This window comes from Pristiophorus japonicus, chromosome 5 (genome assembly GCF_044704955.1).
Source record: "Pristiophorus japonicus isolate sPriJap1 chromosome 5, sPriJap1.hap1, whole genome shotgun sequence".
Taxonomy (NCBI): domain Eukaryota; kingdom Metazoa; phylum Chordata; class Chondrichthyes; family Pristiophoridae; genus Pristiophorus; species Pristiophorus japonicus.
This window is the reverse complement of record NC_091981.1, coordinates 20,647,187-20,663,470: the sequence shown is the minus strand read 5'-3', so window position 1 is coordinate 20,663,470 and position 16,284 is coordinate 20,647,187. Positions and strand designations below refer to the sequence as shown.

The window sequence follows — 16,284 nt, the reverse complement described above, 5'->3', positions numbered from 1 at the left end:
AGGGTTGAAGCGATGACACAACCCTGTTTGACCCCAGTCCGGACGTGGAATGAGTCTGTAATGGATTCGCTGGTAAGGATCACAGCCTGCATGTCATCGTGGAGCAGGCGAAGGATGTTGACAAACTTTTGGGGGCATCCAAAACAGAGGAGGATGCTCCATAAGCCCATAATGATGAGAGGTGGACAGCATTCTCCCTTTACATGAAATGTTCTTGAAGACCATTGTGGTAGCCCTTGTGGTAGGCCATGTGAGGTGACTGCATGAGTGTTTGTTGAGGTTGGCTTTTGCATCATTGAGTTTCCCTCATGCCCAAGAGCTGACTGAGTGTTCCTCACTTGCACACCTAATCACCGGAGTTGAAAATTCTATTTAACTGATTTCCTTTACTAAAGAGGAGGACTGAAGAGAAGATCCCTCATCCCCATCATCACTGGCTCCTTATTTGTCATCACAGTTGGACACTTAGCTTATCATTTTAAGAACAGGATTTCCGATTCTCGGCTTAATCCAGTGGATACTATTTTGTGAGATTGGGGAGTCCCGCCACCACAATACTCCAGCTAAGTGATTGACAGCAGGAATAATGAGTGCTGTGAGAAATCAGGAGTCAGTGATATTGGAAAAGCAAATTAAGACCCTTACCCATTTAGTCTGTACCTTAATTCTCTAACTTCCCCTCGATCCTAGGTTCACTGTTGCTCCTTCTCCAACATGGAAAAGCAGTCAGCAGTTTGAGCATTTTCAGTTCTACTGTGGAGTCTGGGAAGCCCTGTCATTCATTATTTATATTACATAGAAATTTCAAGATGGAAACAGACCATTTGGCCCAACCTGTAAAATCTGTTAGATCTGGCAGAAGAGACCACGACAAACCATGCTGCGTACAGGTATATTGTAAATAAGCACAACAGATTTTATGAAATAATTTACTTCCAGTACAAAGAAATAATACTTAAAACGGCGACAGTCAAAGGTCTGTTCCTTGAAACCTCAAGGGAAGCCCACTGAGTGACCGCGGAGCTGTCTCTTGCTGTGTCCTCCTCCAGTCTTCTGTGTTCGCGCTGCTTCCAGAGTTCAATAGTGCTATTCTTATACCCTTTTCCTCCCATTCAAATGCTGTCAAAGTCTGCAGCTGTTGAAGCCTTCTAAGTCATCATTCTAAGTCTTCTGCCTTTGACTCCTGTTATCTCTATCCTTCCTCCCTTTCTGTAGAAGGAATCATTTCTCTGAGGGCTATTATACAGACAACTTTGCACAGAGTTCATTATTAAGCTTGGCTTTGCAAACTTAGGATAAGAAATGGTACATGCTACATACCTTTATCTTACTGATTAATATTCTGCCCTTGATCATTCTAGTTCTAAATAAAGCTTGTATCAGCAGTTATAAAAATGGTTAGCATAATAATGGTTCAATCTACCATGCTTTACTTAAAAATGGTTAACATAAGCTTACACAGGGGGATGGGAACCTATGCAGGGAGACAGAGGGAAGTAGAATGAGGGCAGAAGCAAAAGATAGAAAGAAAAAAAGTAAAAGTGGAGGGCAGAGAAACCTAAGGCAAAAATCAAAAAGGGCCACATTACAGCAAAATTCTAAAGGGACCAAGTGTGTTAAAAAGGCAAGCCTGAAGGCTCTGTGCCTCAATGCAAGGAGTATTCATCATAAGGTAGACGAATTAACTGCACAGGCAGCAATTAACAAATATGATATAATTGGCATCACTGAGACATGGCTCCAGGGTGACCAAGGCTGGAAACTCAACGTCCAGGGGTATTCAACATTCAGGAAGGATAGACAGAAAGGAAAAGGAGGTGGTGTAGCGTTGCTGGTTAAAGAGGAAATGAATGCAATAGTAAGGAAGGACATTAGCTTGGATGATGTGGAATCTGTAACGGTGGAGCTGCGGAATACCAAAGGGCAGAAAATGCTAGTGGGAGTTGTGTGCAGACTACCAAACAGTAGTAGTGAGGTTGGGGACAGCAGCCAACAAGAAATTAGGGATGCGTGCAATAAAGGTACAGCAGTTATCATGGGCGACTTTAATCTACGTATAGATTGGGCAAACCAAACTGGTAGCAATACGGTGGAGGAGGATTTCCTGGAGTGTATTAGGGATGGTTTTCTACACCAATATGTCGAGGAACCAACTAGAGGGCTGGCCATCCTCGACTGGGTGATGTGTAACGAGAAAGAACTAATTAGCAATCTTGTTGTGTGAGTCCCCTTGGGCAAGGGTGACCATAATATGGTAGAATGCTTAAGATGGAGAGTGACACAGTGAATTCAGAGACTATGGTCCTGAACTTAAGGAAAGGTAACTTCGATGGTATGAGATGTGAATTGGCTAGAATAGACTGGCGAATGATACTTAAGGGGTTGACGGTGGCTAGGCAATGGCAAACATTTAAAGATCACATGGATGAACTTCAACACTTGTACGTCCCTTTCTGGAGTAAAAATAAAACGGGGAAAGTGGCTCAACTATGGCTAACAAGGGAAATTAAGGATAGTGTTAAATCCAAGGAAGAGGCATATCAATTGGCCAGAAAAAGCAGCAAACCTGAGGACTGGGAGAAATTTAGAATTCAGCAGAGGAGGACAAAGGGTTTAATTAGGAGGGGGGAAATAGAGTATGAGAGGAAGCTTGCTGGGAACATAAAAACTGACTGCAAAAGCTTCTATAGATATGTGAAGAGAAAAAGATTAGTGAAGACAAACGTAGGTCCCTTGCAGTCCGAATCAGATGAATTTATAATGGGGAACAAAGAAATGGCAGACCAGTTGAACAAATACTTTAGTTCTGTCTTCACAAAGGAAGACACAAATAACCTTCTGGAAATACTAGGAGACTGAGGGTCTAGTGAGAAGGAGGAACTGAAGGAAAGCCTTATTAGTCAGGAAATTGTGTTAAGGAAATTGATGGGATTGAAGGCCGATAAATCCTCAGAGCCTGATAGTCTGCATCCCAGAGTACTTAAGGAAGTGGCCCTAGAAATAGTGGATGCATTGGTGATCATTTTCCAACAGTCTATCGACTCTGGATCAGTTCCTATGGACCAGAGGGTAGCTAATGTAACACCACTTTTTTAAAAGGAGGGAGGGAGAGAGAGAGAAAACGGGTAATTATAAACCAGTTAGTCTGACATCAGTAGTGGGCAAAATGTTGGAATCAATTATTAAAGATGAAATAGCAGCGCATTTGGAAAGCAGTGACAGGATCGGTCCAAGTCAGCATGGACTTATGAAAGGGAATTTTTTGTGGATGTAACTAGTAGAGTGGACAAGGGAGAACTAGTGGATGTGGTGTATTTGGACATTCAAAAGGCTTTTGACAAGGTCCCACACGAGATTGGTGTGCAAAATTAAAGCACATGGTATTGGGGGTAATGTACTGACATGGATAGAGAACTGGTTGGCAGACAGGAAGCAGAGAGTCAGGATAAACGGGTCCTTTTCAGAATGGCAGGCAGTGACTAGTGGTGTGCCGCAGGGCTCAGTGCTGGGACACCAGCTATTTACAATATACATTAATGATTTAGATGAAGGAATTGAGTGTAATATCTCCAAGTTTGCAGATGACACTAAACTGGGTGGCGGTGTGAGCTGTGAGGAGGATGCTGAGAGGCTGCAGGGTGACTTGGACAGGTTAGGTGAGTGGGCAGATACATGGCAGATGCAGTACAATGTGGATAAATGTGAGGTTATCCACTTTGTGGGCAAAAACACGAAGGCAGAATATTATCTGAATGGCGGCAGATTAGGAAAAGAGGAGATGCAATGAGACCTGGGTGTCATGGTACATCAGTCATTGAAAGTTGGCGTGTAGGTACAGCAGGCGGTGAAGAAGGCAAATGGTATGTTGGCCTTCATAGCTAGGGGTTTTGAGTATAGGAGCAGGGAGGTCTTACTGCAGTTGCACAGGGCCTTAGTGAGGCCTCACCTGGAATATTGTGTTCAGTTTTGGTCTCCTAATCTGAGGAAGAATGTTCTTGCTATTGAGGGAGTGCAGCGAAGGTTTACCAGACTGATTCCCGGGATGGCTGGACTGACATACGAGGAGAGACTGGATCGACTGGTCCTTTATTCACTGGAGTTTAGAAGGATGAGAGAGAATCTCCTAGAAACATATAAAATTCTGACAGGACTGGACAGGTTAGATGCAGGAAGAATGTTCCCGATGTTGGGGAAGTCCAGAACCAGGGGACACAGCCTAAGAATAAGGGGTAAGCCATTTAGGACTGAGATGAGGAGAAACTTCTTCACTCGGAGAGTTGTTAACCTGTGGAATTCTCTACCGCAGAGAATTGCTGATGCAGTTCATTGGATATATTCAAGAGGGAGTTAGATATGGCTCTTACGGCTAAAGGGATCAAGCGGTATGGAGAGAAAGCAGGAAAGGGGTACTGAGGTGAATGATCAGCCATGATCTTATTGAATGGTGGTGCAGGCTCGAAGGGCCGAATGGCCTACTTGTACACCAATTTTTCTGTTTCTATGTTACACGCATTTTAGTTAATTTTATCATATAACAGTTAAACAAAAGCATTATTAAAACACAATCACATGCAGGTAAGTTTGACCTTACACAACCAGTCCATGTCAGTGTTTGTCCTCCATGAGCAATAATCCTAATCGTGCCCATATCCCTTAATCCACTTCTTTTCCTCTGATTGCAAGATTGAGCAGCACTAAATCCAAACAACATTCAACACCTGGGTGAACCTAGAAATGGAACACAAGAGATGAATATCCAATCCAGTTTCTACCCAAGCCACAGCAACAAAATAGCCCGTATCAAAGCTATTATTGGTATTCTGAGTTTGACCATGGTGCATTATCCTTCTTCCTTTTCCTCTCTGATACAGTCGACCATATCGTCACCTTCCGATGCCTCTCCTCCGTTGTCCAGCTGGATGGGACTGCCCTTCCATTATTATCACTCAATGTAACCAAAGCATCTCTAGCAATGGCTTCTCTTCCTTCCCACCCACCCCCTCCTCCAGTGTCTCCTCAGCACTCCCTTAGGGATTCATCCGTGACTTCCTTCTCCTCTTCATTTGCATGTTGCCCCTTCGCGACATCATCGACAGACATCGGGTCAGTTTTCAAATATACACTGACGATATTCAACTTTACCTCGCCGCCACCGCTCTCAATCCCTCCTCACTGCTATCTGTGCTATCAGACTTCTTGGCTGATATCCAGTCTTGATGAGTTGCAGTTTGCCCCAGCTAAACATCGAGAAGACAAAAGTCATCATTTTGAGCCTTTCACCACAAACTCCGTACCCTCGTCACTGACTCCATCCCTCTCTCTGCCACTGTCTCAAATTGAACCAGACTCTTTGCAACCTGAAAAGGAGAGCAGGTAAAAACCCAGGGTCGGGTATGCTAACTGCAGTACTGTCAATTAACCAGGTTTAATAACATGTCAATAATTTATTTTAAAAAGATGAAAGTACTGAGTGACATACAAAGATTATCTGTCATAGGCAGTTAAAAAGTACTAGACAGACAAAAGGGGAGTGAAGTGAGCTTCAAGTTGGAAAGGAATCAAATGGCAGATGAATTAGTGAAACGAGCAGGGAAATAGAGGAGCAAGTTGTTAGTCATTGTTCAAATTGAACAGATGTAGAATAGGAAGAAAAAATGAGTTTATATTCTTGCTCCAACCAAGTGCAACACAGTTCCATTTAAATCGATTAGTGTTAAATACAGGCATCTCATCTCACCCAAAATGTAACGCTTCTTCCACTGAGGTTACTATTTACTCAGAAACTTGGTGGATTGTGAAGGATAATGTTATGAGGAAGAAAGTAATTCTTCAACTGGAAAATTCTTCTGCGCGTTCGCCAAACTAAATGCATTTAACCTAATTTAAGATTTTCCCCATTTCAGAAAAATCAGTTTAATTTGTTTGTGAATTTTGTGCTCGTCAAAGTGAGCGATAATTAGTGGTAGTGAATTTAATAATTTTTCATTTTTGACATCTGGTGTCAGCACCAAGCACTCCTAGCTCAAGTATAGATAGCACTATTGAAGGCAGAGTAAAACTTCCTTTACTCTGGTGCAGCAAAGTATCTTGACCGGAATTTCAGAAGAGAACCTTCTACCACACCAGTGTGACATTTTTCATTTTGCATACCAACCATTCTCTAACCTGAGTGAGATTGCCAGTTATTGTTGAATTTAGGGCATTTTTATGCATTAGTTCTATGCCCACTAGTAAATAGATTGATATCAGTCGGACTCATTCCAGGTCAGGCCCCACATACAGACAGAAGACTTTCATCCCATCAGCCTGGATTGGACTTGAACCTAAATCCCATTGGTAGATTTGGTTCCCAAGAATCATTATTATACTTGCACTGTTTAGCTTATATTGCATACAAGCTTATTTGTTTCTCCTATATTCGCAATGCCACAAAATAGTACACTGTGGGTTCCCCCACCCCACCACCACAACTTCTTGCTCCCATTGATACTCCATGTGATGTGTTGCTAAACTCAATTAGGTTCTCAGGAGGTTGCACAAAGTGAAGGCTAGACACCTCACTGGGTACTGATGAACTAGTGTTGTCATTCTACAGCACTAAGTTGAGAACAGCTTACTCCTCTCAATATACACACCATAGCTTGAATATTGTGATCAGCTCTGGTCATAGAGACACGAGGGAGACATTCATATCCTGGAGTAACTTCAGAATAGAGCCACAAGGCTAACCCCTAGCTGTTTGAGGGATGACAAGATACTGGAGAGTCTTGAGGTTTATAGCTTTGAAAGGAGATGATGGAGAGATAACCTTATAGAATTATATGCCCATAAACAATAAAGAAAAGGTAGTAACAGAAAATTACTTTAAATTGAACAGAAGGACAAGAAGACAGATTCAAACTAGTGAAAGGCAAATTTAGGACAGATGTCAGGAAATGCTTCATTCCAGAGTAATCAACACGTGTAAGGCATAGAAGAGATGGAAAAAAAGCAATCACTTAGGAACTAATTAAATAGGATGATGGATGTAGCCCGAGCTAAAGTGGGCTTGGTGGCAGTCCTCATTAGGATGTCTTGAGTTGAAAAATTATGCATGTTGAGGTGTGGAAAGTTAAGTAACTAAAAGGAAAAGCTGGGTTTGGAGTAATTACTTCTCCTTTCACCATACTGATCGAAAAGAACTGAAGATTTGCCATGTGAGTATTTCTTTATTTAATGTGTGAGGATATTCTATTTTATTCATGCATGCCCAGGCAAGGCCAGTGTATATTACCCATCCTTAATTGCCCTGACTTAGTGACTTTCTAGGCCAATTCAGAGGGCAGTTAAGAGTCAACCATGTTGGTATGGGACAGAGGGTGGAATTTGAACTTGCATTTTCCAGATTATTAGTCCAGGCCTCTGGATTGCTAATCCAGTAATATAGGGCCCAAATTTGCCCAGGAGTTGCTCTTTTTTTTTTGGAGCAACTTGATTTTTCTGGAGTATCTTAAAAATCTCCATTCTGCACATTTAACTTGCACCAGTGCAAGTGAGTTAGTTAGGATTTTTTTCATTTTGTTTTGTTCAAAAGGGGGCATTGCCAGCCACTTGCGCCTGTTTTGGCCATTTAAGCCAGTTTGGATAGCTAATAGTTGCTCCAAACTAACTTAGGCCAGCGTAGTGGCCGCACAGAAAACCCTTGCGGAGAGTTAAGAAATTAGCGCAGGTAGCCAGAGAAAAGGGAGGGGGAAGGGAAGCACAGGGGACCTTGCAAAGTACTAAACACCTTCTCAACAACATTCATGAAGCATAAAAACCATCAATAATAAAAAAATTTTTAATAAATAAAAAATAAAACTTAAGTCTACCTTCATACTCGGCCCTGACTGGTGCGAAACGCCACTCGGCCGCAGTTGGTGGGAAGCCCGGGTGGGAGAGCAGTGAACTGGCCACACACACAAGAAGCTGCAGGCTGGGCTCGTAGAAGGATGCTGCAGGAGGGAACTTAAAGGGGGGCTGGCAGGAAGGCTATATGTTGTGGGCTGGGATGATCCGAAGGCAATTCACACGGTTCCTTTCACCGAGGTTTGCTCTACTTTTGCATTAGCTAGTCTACATTTTACCTTTATGTCTAGTGACAACATCGAGCACCTCCAGGGCAAGTATCACTCGATCAACCGACATAATTGTCCTAACAATGCACCTCAACTACATCTTCAAGCAGGTTTCATCGCAGTGCAGTTTTCCACGACCCATGTTCGCAGTCCTGATAGTTTCTAAATGAGTCTGACAGTTAGCTCTATTTAGGATAGATGAGCTCATTTTATGCTGTAAGCTCATCTCCACTGAGAATAGGACTAAAACTATCCGTGAGTCTTTCACTTGACTTTCTTCATCACTCACTCTCCCGGAGACGGGAAGGCAGCGGCCGGCCTGTATGGCAGGCCACTCAGCCCGGAATAGGGGCGGGACGCGTTGGATCCCATGCTGCAGGTACGCATTATCATCATCATGGGAGGAGCTACTGCGCATGCACGAACGCTCTACTGTGCATGCTGACAGCTGCCGGCACCCTTCGGCACAGGGCCCTAGCTCCGCCCCCCCACTATGATTGCCACGGCACGCCAAGCACTAGGACAGCCCACAGAGTGGGGAGAATACGGCGATATATTTTCGGCGCCGTTTTGAAAGCAGAAAGTCGGCGCACCTCAGGTAAGTGCGCCGAAAAAAACGGAGGGCCAAATTTGGGCCCGTAATTACTACTGTACCTGCTGATACGTGACATAATTCTGTCTGGAAACATCTTGATGTTTTCCTTATTTTTTTCTTTGAATTGATTTACTGACCCTTATGTTTGAGGATAACTTCAATAAATAATGAGGAATACTGCATCTTAAGCTGAGTAATGTATTGCCTTGGTGATGAAAATGATTCGTGACTGGATACGGGCTCTGATATTGCATGTTACAAGTCTGCATAAACAGGAAGTTTTTAATGATGAATGTAATCTATACAAGTGATTCTGGAATTAAAAGTTTACAATGGCTGTATTCAGTTAAGGAATTTTTATTATTTTTGTAATTTTGTTTGCAGGTTATGAAGGAAATGCAAAGTGCCCTGAACACTGCAGCAGCTGATGATAGTAAACTGGTTTTGCTGAGTGCTGTAGGAAGCGTCTTTTGTTGTGGTCTTGATTTTATTTATTTCATTCGACGATTAACAGATGACCGAAAAAGGGAAAGTACTAAAATGACTGAGTCCATCAGGTATGCATTTTCTAGGATAAAAACAGAAAATTCTGGAACTGCTCAGCAGGTCAGACAGCATCTATAGAGCGAGAAACAGAGTTAACGTTTCAGGTTGATGACCTTCCATCAGAACTAGAAGTAGTCAGAGATCTAATAGTTTGTAAGCAAGTTCAGAGCCAGGAGTGGGGAAGAAAGAACAAATGACAAGGTTTGTGGTAGGGTGGAGGGCAGGAGAGATTAAATGACAAAATGGATGATGGTGCACGGCAAAAGGAGATGGTAATGGGACAGGTAAAGAAACACATGAGTCCAGAGGGGGTGTAAATGGAGCAGGAGAGCAACGGCAGCGAAGAGGACGATTGGATTGGACGTCATCAAGATCCAGGTCGGTGATTGGAGCGTGGGCAGGTACTGCAGGAGCGGCGAGGTCAGGGCAAAGGAGCGGTGAGAGATTGTAGAGGGACGTGATCAGGGCCCAGGAGAGGCGAGAGTTCGGGGTCCAGAAGAGGCGAAGGCCCAGGGGCAGCACGGGCCAGCCCACACTGCGATATGTGTGTGCACTAGGTCCGTGCAGATGAGCTGGTCTCCAGTCGTCTTGGTTAATCCTTGCCACTGGACCATGAGCTAGCTCTGTCAAGCCCGTGTGGTGGCTGGTGTGCAATGGCGACCACATATTTTTTTTAAATCCATACACAGGCATCTTCCACCCTTCAAGATTTAGTTTGGGACCTGGAATGTTAGATCCTTCATTGAAACACCTGTGAACTTTTTGGCGTGGAAGCAAGTCATCCTCGATTCGAGGGACTGCCTATGATGATGATGATGATGAAATGACAACAGCAGAAGCAGCACCTGCTATCCGAGAAAATAGGAGCGGTGGTTCTGACTACTTTAGATCATAACCACCGCTCCCATTCTCTCGAACAGCGGGTGCTGAAAATGGTTCTGTTGTAATTATTTACACCTCCTCTGGAGCCATCTTTTGTCGCTCTCCATGTCCCATTACCACTCTGCCCTCCACCCTATCACAGAGCTTTCCCTCTGTTGTTTCCTCCCCTACCCCTTCCCCTGGCTCTGCACTTGCTTAAAAACTGTTAAATCTGTAACTGACGGAAGGTCAGCGACCTAAACGTTAACTCTGTTTCTCTTTCCACAGATGCTGCCTGAGCTGTCGAGTATTTCCAGCATTTTCTGTTTTTATTTCAGAGTTCCAGCATCCGCAGTATTTTGCTTTTGTTTTGTATGCACCTTCTAAGGATCTATTGCATGACATTGTAAATTTCTCATATAAGGAAAAATGCATATAATAAAGTCTCTATTTAAAAATAAAAATGCTTGGTTAGGCATCAGAAATATAACCACATTGATGTAAGATTTTCGCACCGTATTGTGAAATTGAGCCATTTGGATTCGTTTGAAAGTTCTTTCAGATGGTTGGAAACTTTTAAAATTTTATTAACTTTGTTTGGAATAGTTTCTTTGATGAAAATGTGTGATTTGTAAAAGCCCAGACTCTTTGTGTGATTTACAGAATTATACAAAAGATTAACCTCAGGATTGATCAGTCCCATTAGACAAGTCACCAAGAAGGCATTAAAGGTGTTTATCTCTACATCTGAATGTTTTGTTACAATTACACAGAGATCTGAGACATCTGTTGTGTAATATTATGTTAAATGTTGTTAACCTTTACATTTGTGCCAGTGGTATTTAAACTGTAGATTGACGTTTGCAGTTCTGTGCAAAACATTAAAAGAACAACAGACTGAATCTTGTTTCTTTTGTTTTAGGAGTTTTGTCAATACGTTTATTCAGTTTAAGAAACCAATCATAGTAGCCGTGAATGGCCCTGCAATTGGCCTGGGAGCTTCCATATTACCTCTTTGTGATGTGGTGTGGGCTAATGAGAAAGCATGGTTTCAGACTCCTTATACTACTTTTGGGCAAACTCCAGATGGATGCTCATCACTGACATTTCCCAGAATAATGGGTTTAGCTTCGGTAAGTCGCCATTTATTCTCAAATCATCAAATGTACTGTGCATATGCTCTCAAAATGTTGCAACTTTCAGTACATAGAGTTCAAAGACCACACCATGCTGCACATAGATGGGGTTTCTGGAATGCAGAGTGGAACCCCTTGGTGGTTGATATTACCTGGTTCCACAGTGGCCTCCACACGTAGCTCCCTTAATACGAAATTTCTTCCTAACTTTTGTTCAGTATAAAAAATGAGGACCCTCTAGGTAGTTAACAGTCATACTTTTTTATTGCTAATATTTTGACGTAGATGTTGGCTATTAAATTGGACATCTTTCTTGAGGCTGTCTGAGTCAGAGGTTTTGAGGGACAGTCTGAGCCGATTCAATATTAACCATGCAGACAATCAGCAGAAACCATCCTTGAAACCTTTACTAGATGCCAAAAAGATGTTTGATGAGTAAAGGGAGTGTCTTCACAATATTTGATGGATTTTGAATTAGGCTGTAATATTTAAAAAATAATCAAGGCTATATATAATAATGAGTTGCATTTACAGAACAACTTTAATGTCGGAAAATGTCCCAAGGTGCTTCCACAGAGACGAGGGAAAATGGGCACCGAGCCAAAAAAGGTGATATTTTAGTTAGGCATAGAAATGTTAGAAAAGGGCATCAATCTGGGAGTTAACAACACATTCAGGGACTTTGTACAGGAAAGGGAACTTGGAGATGGGGCAATAGTTTGCAAGGACAAAATGGGTTGATCATTTTTTTTGAAGAGGGGGCCTTGACAGTAATATTAAAAGGGAGAGGGAACCACTTTACAATCATGTTCTTGGGTGACTTATTTTACACTGGTTGTAACTTTTCTATCTGTGAGGAATGCAGCTGCTTTGCTCTTATCTAACTGATTACATTAGTCACAGATAATGCAAATAGATTTTTTATTTCAGATGTTATTTTAAATTAATCTCAATGCAATTTTGTAGTATGTTGATTTATCGTACGTACTTAAAGTGGAAAATATGCTGCCCAATCTTTTCTCTGTTATCCAATGTTGTGCCTCACATTGGATCATCAAAATAAAGTCCGTAAAATGATACTATGCCTCTGTGGCAATAGCCCTTTCAAGGAGTTGGAGGTTGAGATGCTTTTGGTTAGCATTTAATTGTGGATTTAAATTTAAGTTTTCGCACGACCTGCTCAAAATATAAAACCCATTATCTTCAGTTTGCTGGCCCAGACCTAAATTTATATTGTTGGGATCAATCTACTCCCTTTGTCTTGCTATATTTCTCTTAATACCTTCCCATTGCAAACTCACAAGATCGCTAGCAGTCAGCACAGTTTCTCCATCTAGAAAGAAAACGGCGATATTGAAAGTATCATATTGTTCTTGGGTGACGGCCCTCCCTCCCCATCTCGGATATAACTCGTAAATAATTCCCGGGGGGAGCAGGGGGGGTTTACCCGATACAGAAGTCCATCCCATGTGTTGATCATTCTTTGAGTAAAGATGAATTTCCTGACAGGTCTGAAAATTCCCCTTTAATGTAGAAAAATGAATCTGTTTTCCATTGTCCTGCTATCATGGATTAGCTTGAACTAGTTTCCAGATCTGTGTTTTTTCTATAATGTTTACTACCTTATATATCATCCTACAGTGTCATCTAGAGTTATCGGTATTTTAATAGGGTGGTGTCATTTCCCCAATCTGTTGGTTTGTATTAATAATCCCCTGGGAGTCCCTCTGCGGATCACCTTTTTAATTGTGCTAATATTTTCTAGAGATTTGCATCAGTTACCCAAAATGAAAACATTGTAGGTTTATTTTTAAATTGAGTTTCATAATTTCAAATATTTTCTACCTTGAAGGAGCCAAACCTTTTTACTTCTAGATTCCTGAACAATCTCAATACCCTGCCATATTTTATTAAGCTCGTTCCATGCCAGATAGAAGCTGTGTCGCACATTGGAGTGGAGAACATGACAATATATCCGTGTAATGTTGACTGCTGTATCTGACGTGTAAAATACTTGCAATGATTCATCGGTAGTCACATTTCATTGGTAATCAGCGAGAAGGAATAATCCTTCATCTTTGGGTAGACACTACTAGGTAGCTTCACAGAAACAGAGTGTGAGATATAACACAATTTCTCCCCTGTGATTGTACGTTTAACCACTATTTTCATGGGTAGTAAAAAAGTGACCAGTTCTATTGTGTGTCCAAATATTTATCATTTGCGCTGGGACAAGTATAACTAATCTCGTAACTGTCACCTCCACCATTTAACCCTCTCTTTATTCCTCTCCCATGTGCTCCTCAAAGAGTGGACCCTTCCTTACTCCCTTCTCTCCCCCTCCCTCCCTTCTCTTCCCCCTTACTCCCTTCTCTTCCCCCTTACTCCCTTCTCTTCCCCCTTACTCCCTTCTCTTCCCCCTTACTCCCTTCTCTTCCCCCTTACTCCCTTCTCTCACCCCTTACTCCCTTCTCTCACCCCTTACTCCCTTCTCTCACCCCTTACTCCCTTCTCTCACCCCTTACTCCCTTCTCTCACCCCTTACTCCCTTCTCTCACCCCTTACTCCCTTCTCTCACCCCTTACTCCCTTCTCTCACCCCTTACTCCCTTCTCTCACCCCTTACTCCCTTCTCTCACCCCTTACTCCCTTCTCTCACCCCTTACTCCCTTCTCTCACCCCTTACTCCCTTCTCTCACCCCTTACTCCCTTCTCAGGAGGATAAAGGTAGAAGGGCGAATAAATCCTCTCCACAAGCAGTAAAGGAGAAATAAAAGGTTAGAAGGAGAGATCAAAGGTTACTCCCTTCTCTCACCCCTTACTCCCTTCTCTCACCCCTTACTCCCTTCTCTCACCCCTTACTCCCTTCTCTCACCCCTTACTCCCTTCTCTCACCCCTTACTCCCTTCTCTCACCCCTTACTCCCTTCTCTCACCCCTTACTCCCTTCTCTCACCCCTTACTCCCTTCTCTCACCCCTTACTCCCTTCTCTCACCCCTTACTCCCTTCTCTCACCCCTTACTCCCTTCTCTCACCCCTTACTCCCTTCTCTCACCCCTTACTCCCTTCTCTCACCCCTTACTCCCTTCTCTCACCCCTTACTCCCTTCTCTCACCCCTTACTCCCTTCTCTCACCCCTTACTCCCTTCTCTCACCCCTTACTCCCTTCTCTCACCCCTTACTCCCTTCTCTCCCCTCTTCTCCTTCTTCTCCTTCCCCCCCTCCTCCCCCCTCTTCCCACCCCCTCCCTCTCTCTCTCTCTCTCACCCTCTCTCTCACCCTCTCTCTCTCTCTCTCTCTTTCTCCCCTCCCCCCTCTCTCTTTCCCTCTCTCTTCCTCTCTCTCTCCCCCCATCTTCTCCCCTCGCCTCCCCCTCCCTCTCGCTCCCCTCTTTCTCTTCCCCCCTCCATCTTCTCCCCCTCCCCCTCGCCTTCCCCCTCCCCCCTCCTCTCTTTTCTCCCCCTCCCCTCCTCTCTCTTCTCCCCCTCCCCCTCCTCTCTCTTCTCCCCCCTCCCCCTCCTCTCTCTTCTTCCCCCTCCCCCTCCTCTCTTTTCTCCCCCCTCCCCTCCTCTCATTTCTCCCCCCTCCCCCTCCTCTCTTTTCTCCCCCCTCCCCTCCTCTCTTTTCTCCCCCCTCCCCCTCCTCTCTTTTCTCCCCCCTCCCCCTCCTCTCTTTTCTCCCCCCACCCCCTCCTCTCTTTTCTCCCCCCACCCCCTCCTCTCTTTTCTCCCCCCTCCCCCTCCTCTCTTTTCTCCCCCCTCCCCCTCCTCTCTTTTCTCCCCCCTCCTCTCTTTTCTTCCCCCTCCCCCCTCCTCTCTTTTCTTCCCCCTCCCCCTCCTCTCTTTTCTTCCCCCTCCCCCCTCCTCTCTTTTCTTCCCCCTCCCCCCTCCTCTCTTTTCTTCCCCCTCCCCCTCCTCTCTTTTCTTCCCCCTCCCCCTCCTCTCTTTTCTTCCCCCTCCCCCCTCCTCTCTTTTCTTCCCCCTCCCCACTCCTCTCTTTTCTTCCCCCTCCCCCCTCCTCTCTTTTCTTCCCCCTCCCCCCTCCTCTCTTTTCTTCCCCCTCCCCCTCCTCTCTTTTCTTCCCCCTCCCCCCTCCTCTCTTTTCTTCCCCCTCCCCCCTCCTCTCTTTTCTTCCCCCCTCCCCCCTCCTCTCTTTTCTTCCCCCCTCCCCCCTCCTCTCTTTTCTTCCCCCCTCCCCCCTCCTCTCTTTTCTTCCCCCCTCCCCCCTCCTCTCTTTTCTTCCCCCCCTCCCCCCTCCTCTCTTTTCTTCCCCCCCTCCCCCCTCCTCTCTTTTCTTCCCCCCTCCCCCCTCCTCTCTTTTCTTCCCCCCCTCCCCCCTCCTCTCTTTTCTTCCCCCTCCTCCCCCCTCCCCCTCCTCTCTTTTCTTCCCCCTCCTCTCTTTTCTCCCCCCTCCCCCCTCCTCTCTTTTCTTCCCCCTCCTCTCTTTTCTTCCCCCTCCCCCCTCCCCCTCCTCTCTTTTCTTCCCCCCTCCCCCCTCCTCTCTTTTCTCTCCTCTCTTCTCCCCCCCGTCCCCCTCTCTTTGGTAATTTTCCAACAGTCTATCAACTCTGGATCAGTTCCTATGGACTGGAGGGTAGCTAATGTAACACCACTTTAAGAAAGGAGGGAGAGAGAAAACGGTTAGCCTGACATCAGTTGTGGGGAAAATGTTGGAATAAATGATTAAAGATGAAATAACAGCACATTTGGAAAGCAGTGACGGGATCGGTCCAAGTCAGCATGGATTTATGAAAGGGAAATCATGCTTGACAAATCTTCTGGAATTTTTTGAGGATGTAACGAGTAGAGTGGACAAAGGAGAACCAGTGGATGTGGCGTATTTGGACTTTCAAAAGACTTTTGACAAGGTCCCACACACGAGATTGGTGTGCAAAATTAAAGGTATTAGGGGTAATGTATTGACGTGGATAGTGAACTGCTTGGCAGACAGAAAGCAGAGTGTCTGGATGAACGAGTCATTTTCAGAATGGCAGGCAGTGACTAGTGGGGTGCCGCAGGGCTCAGTGCTGGGACCCCAGCTATTTACAATAT

General features: G+C 44.4%; 1 protein-coding gene across 1 annotated transcript in view; it reads left to right on the top strand.

The window, feature by feature from the left end:
* Positions 1–16,284, top strand: part of cdyl (chromodomain protein, Y-like) — a 277,192-nt gene that overhangs the window by 251,127 nt on the left and 9,781 nt on the right. Inside the window, exons 4-5 of the mRNA XM_070880370.1 lie at positions 9,076–9,248; positions 11,021–11,231. Coding sequence (XP_070736471.1) covers positions 9,076–9,248; positions 11,021–11,231 — 384 coding nt within the window. The remainder of the gene's footprint in view (positions 1–9,075; positions 9,249–11,020; positions 11,232–16,284) is intronic.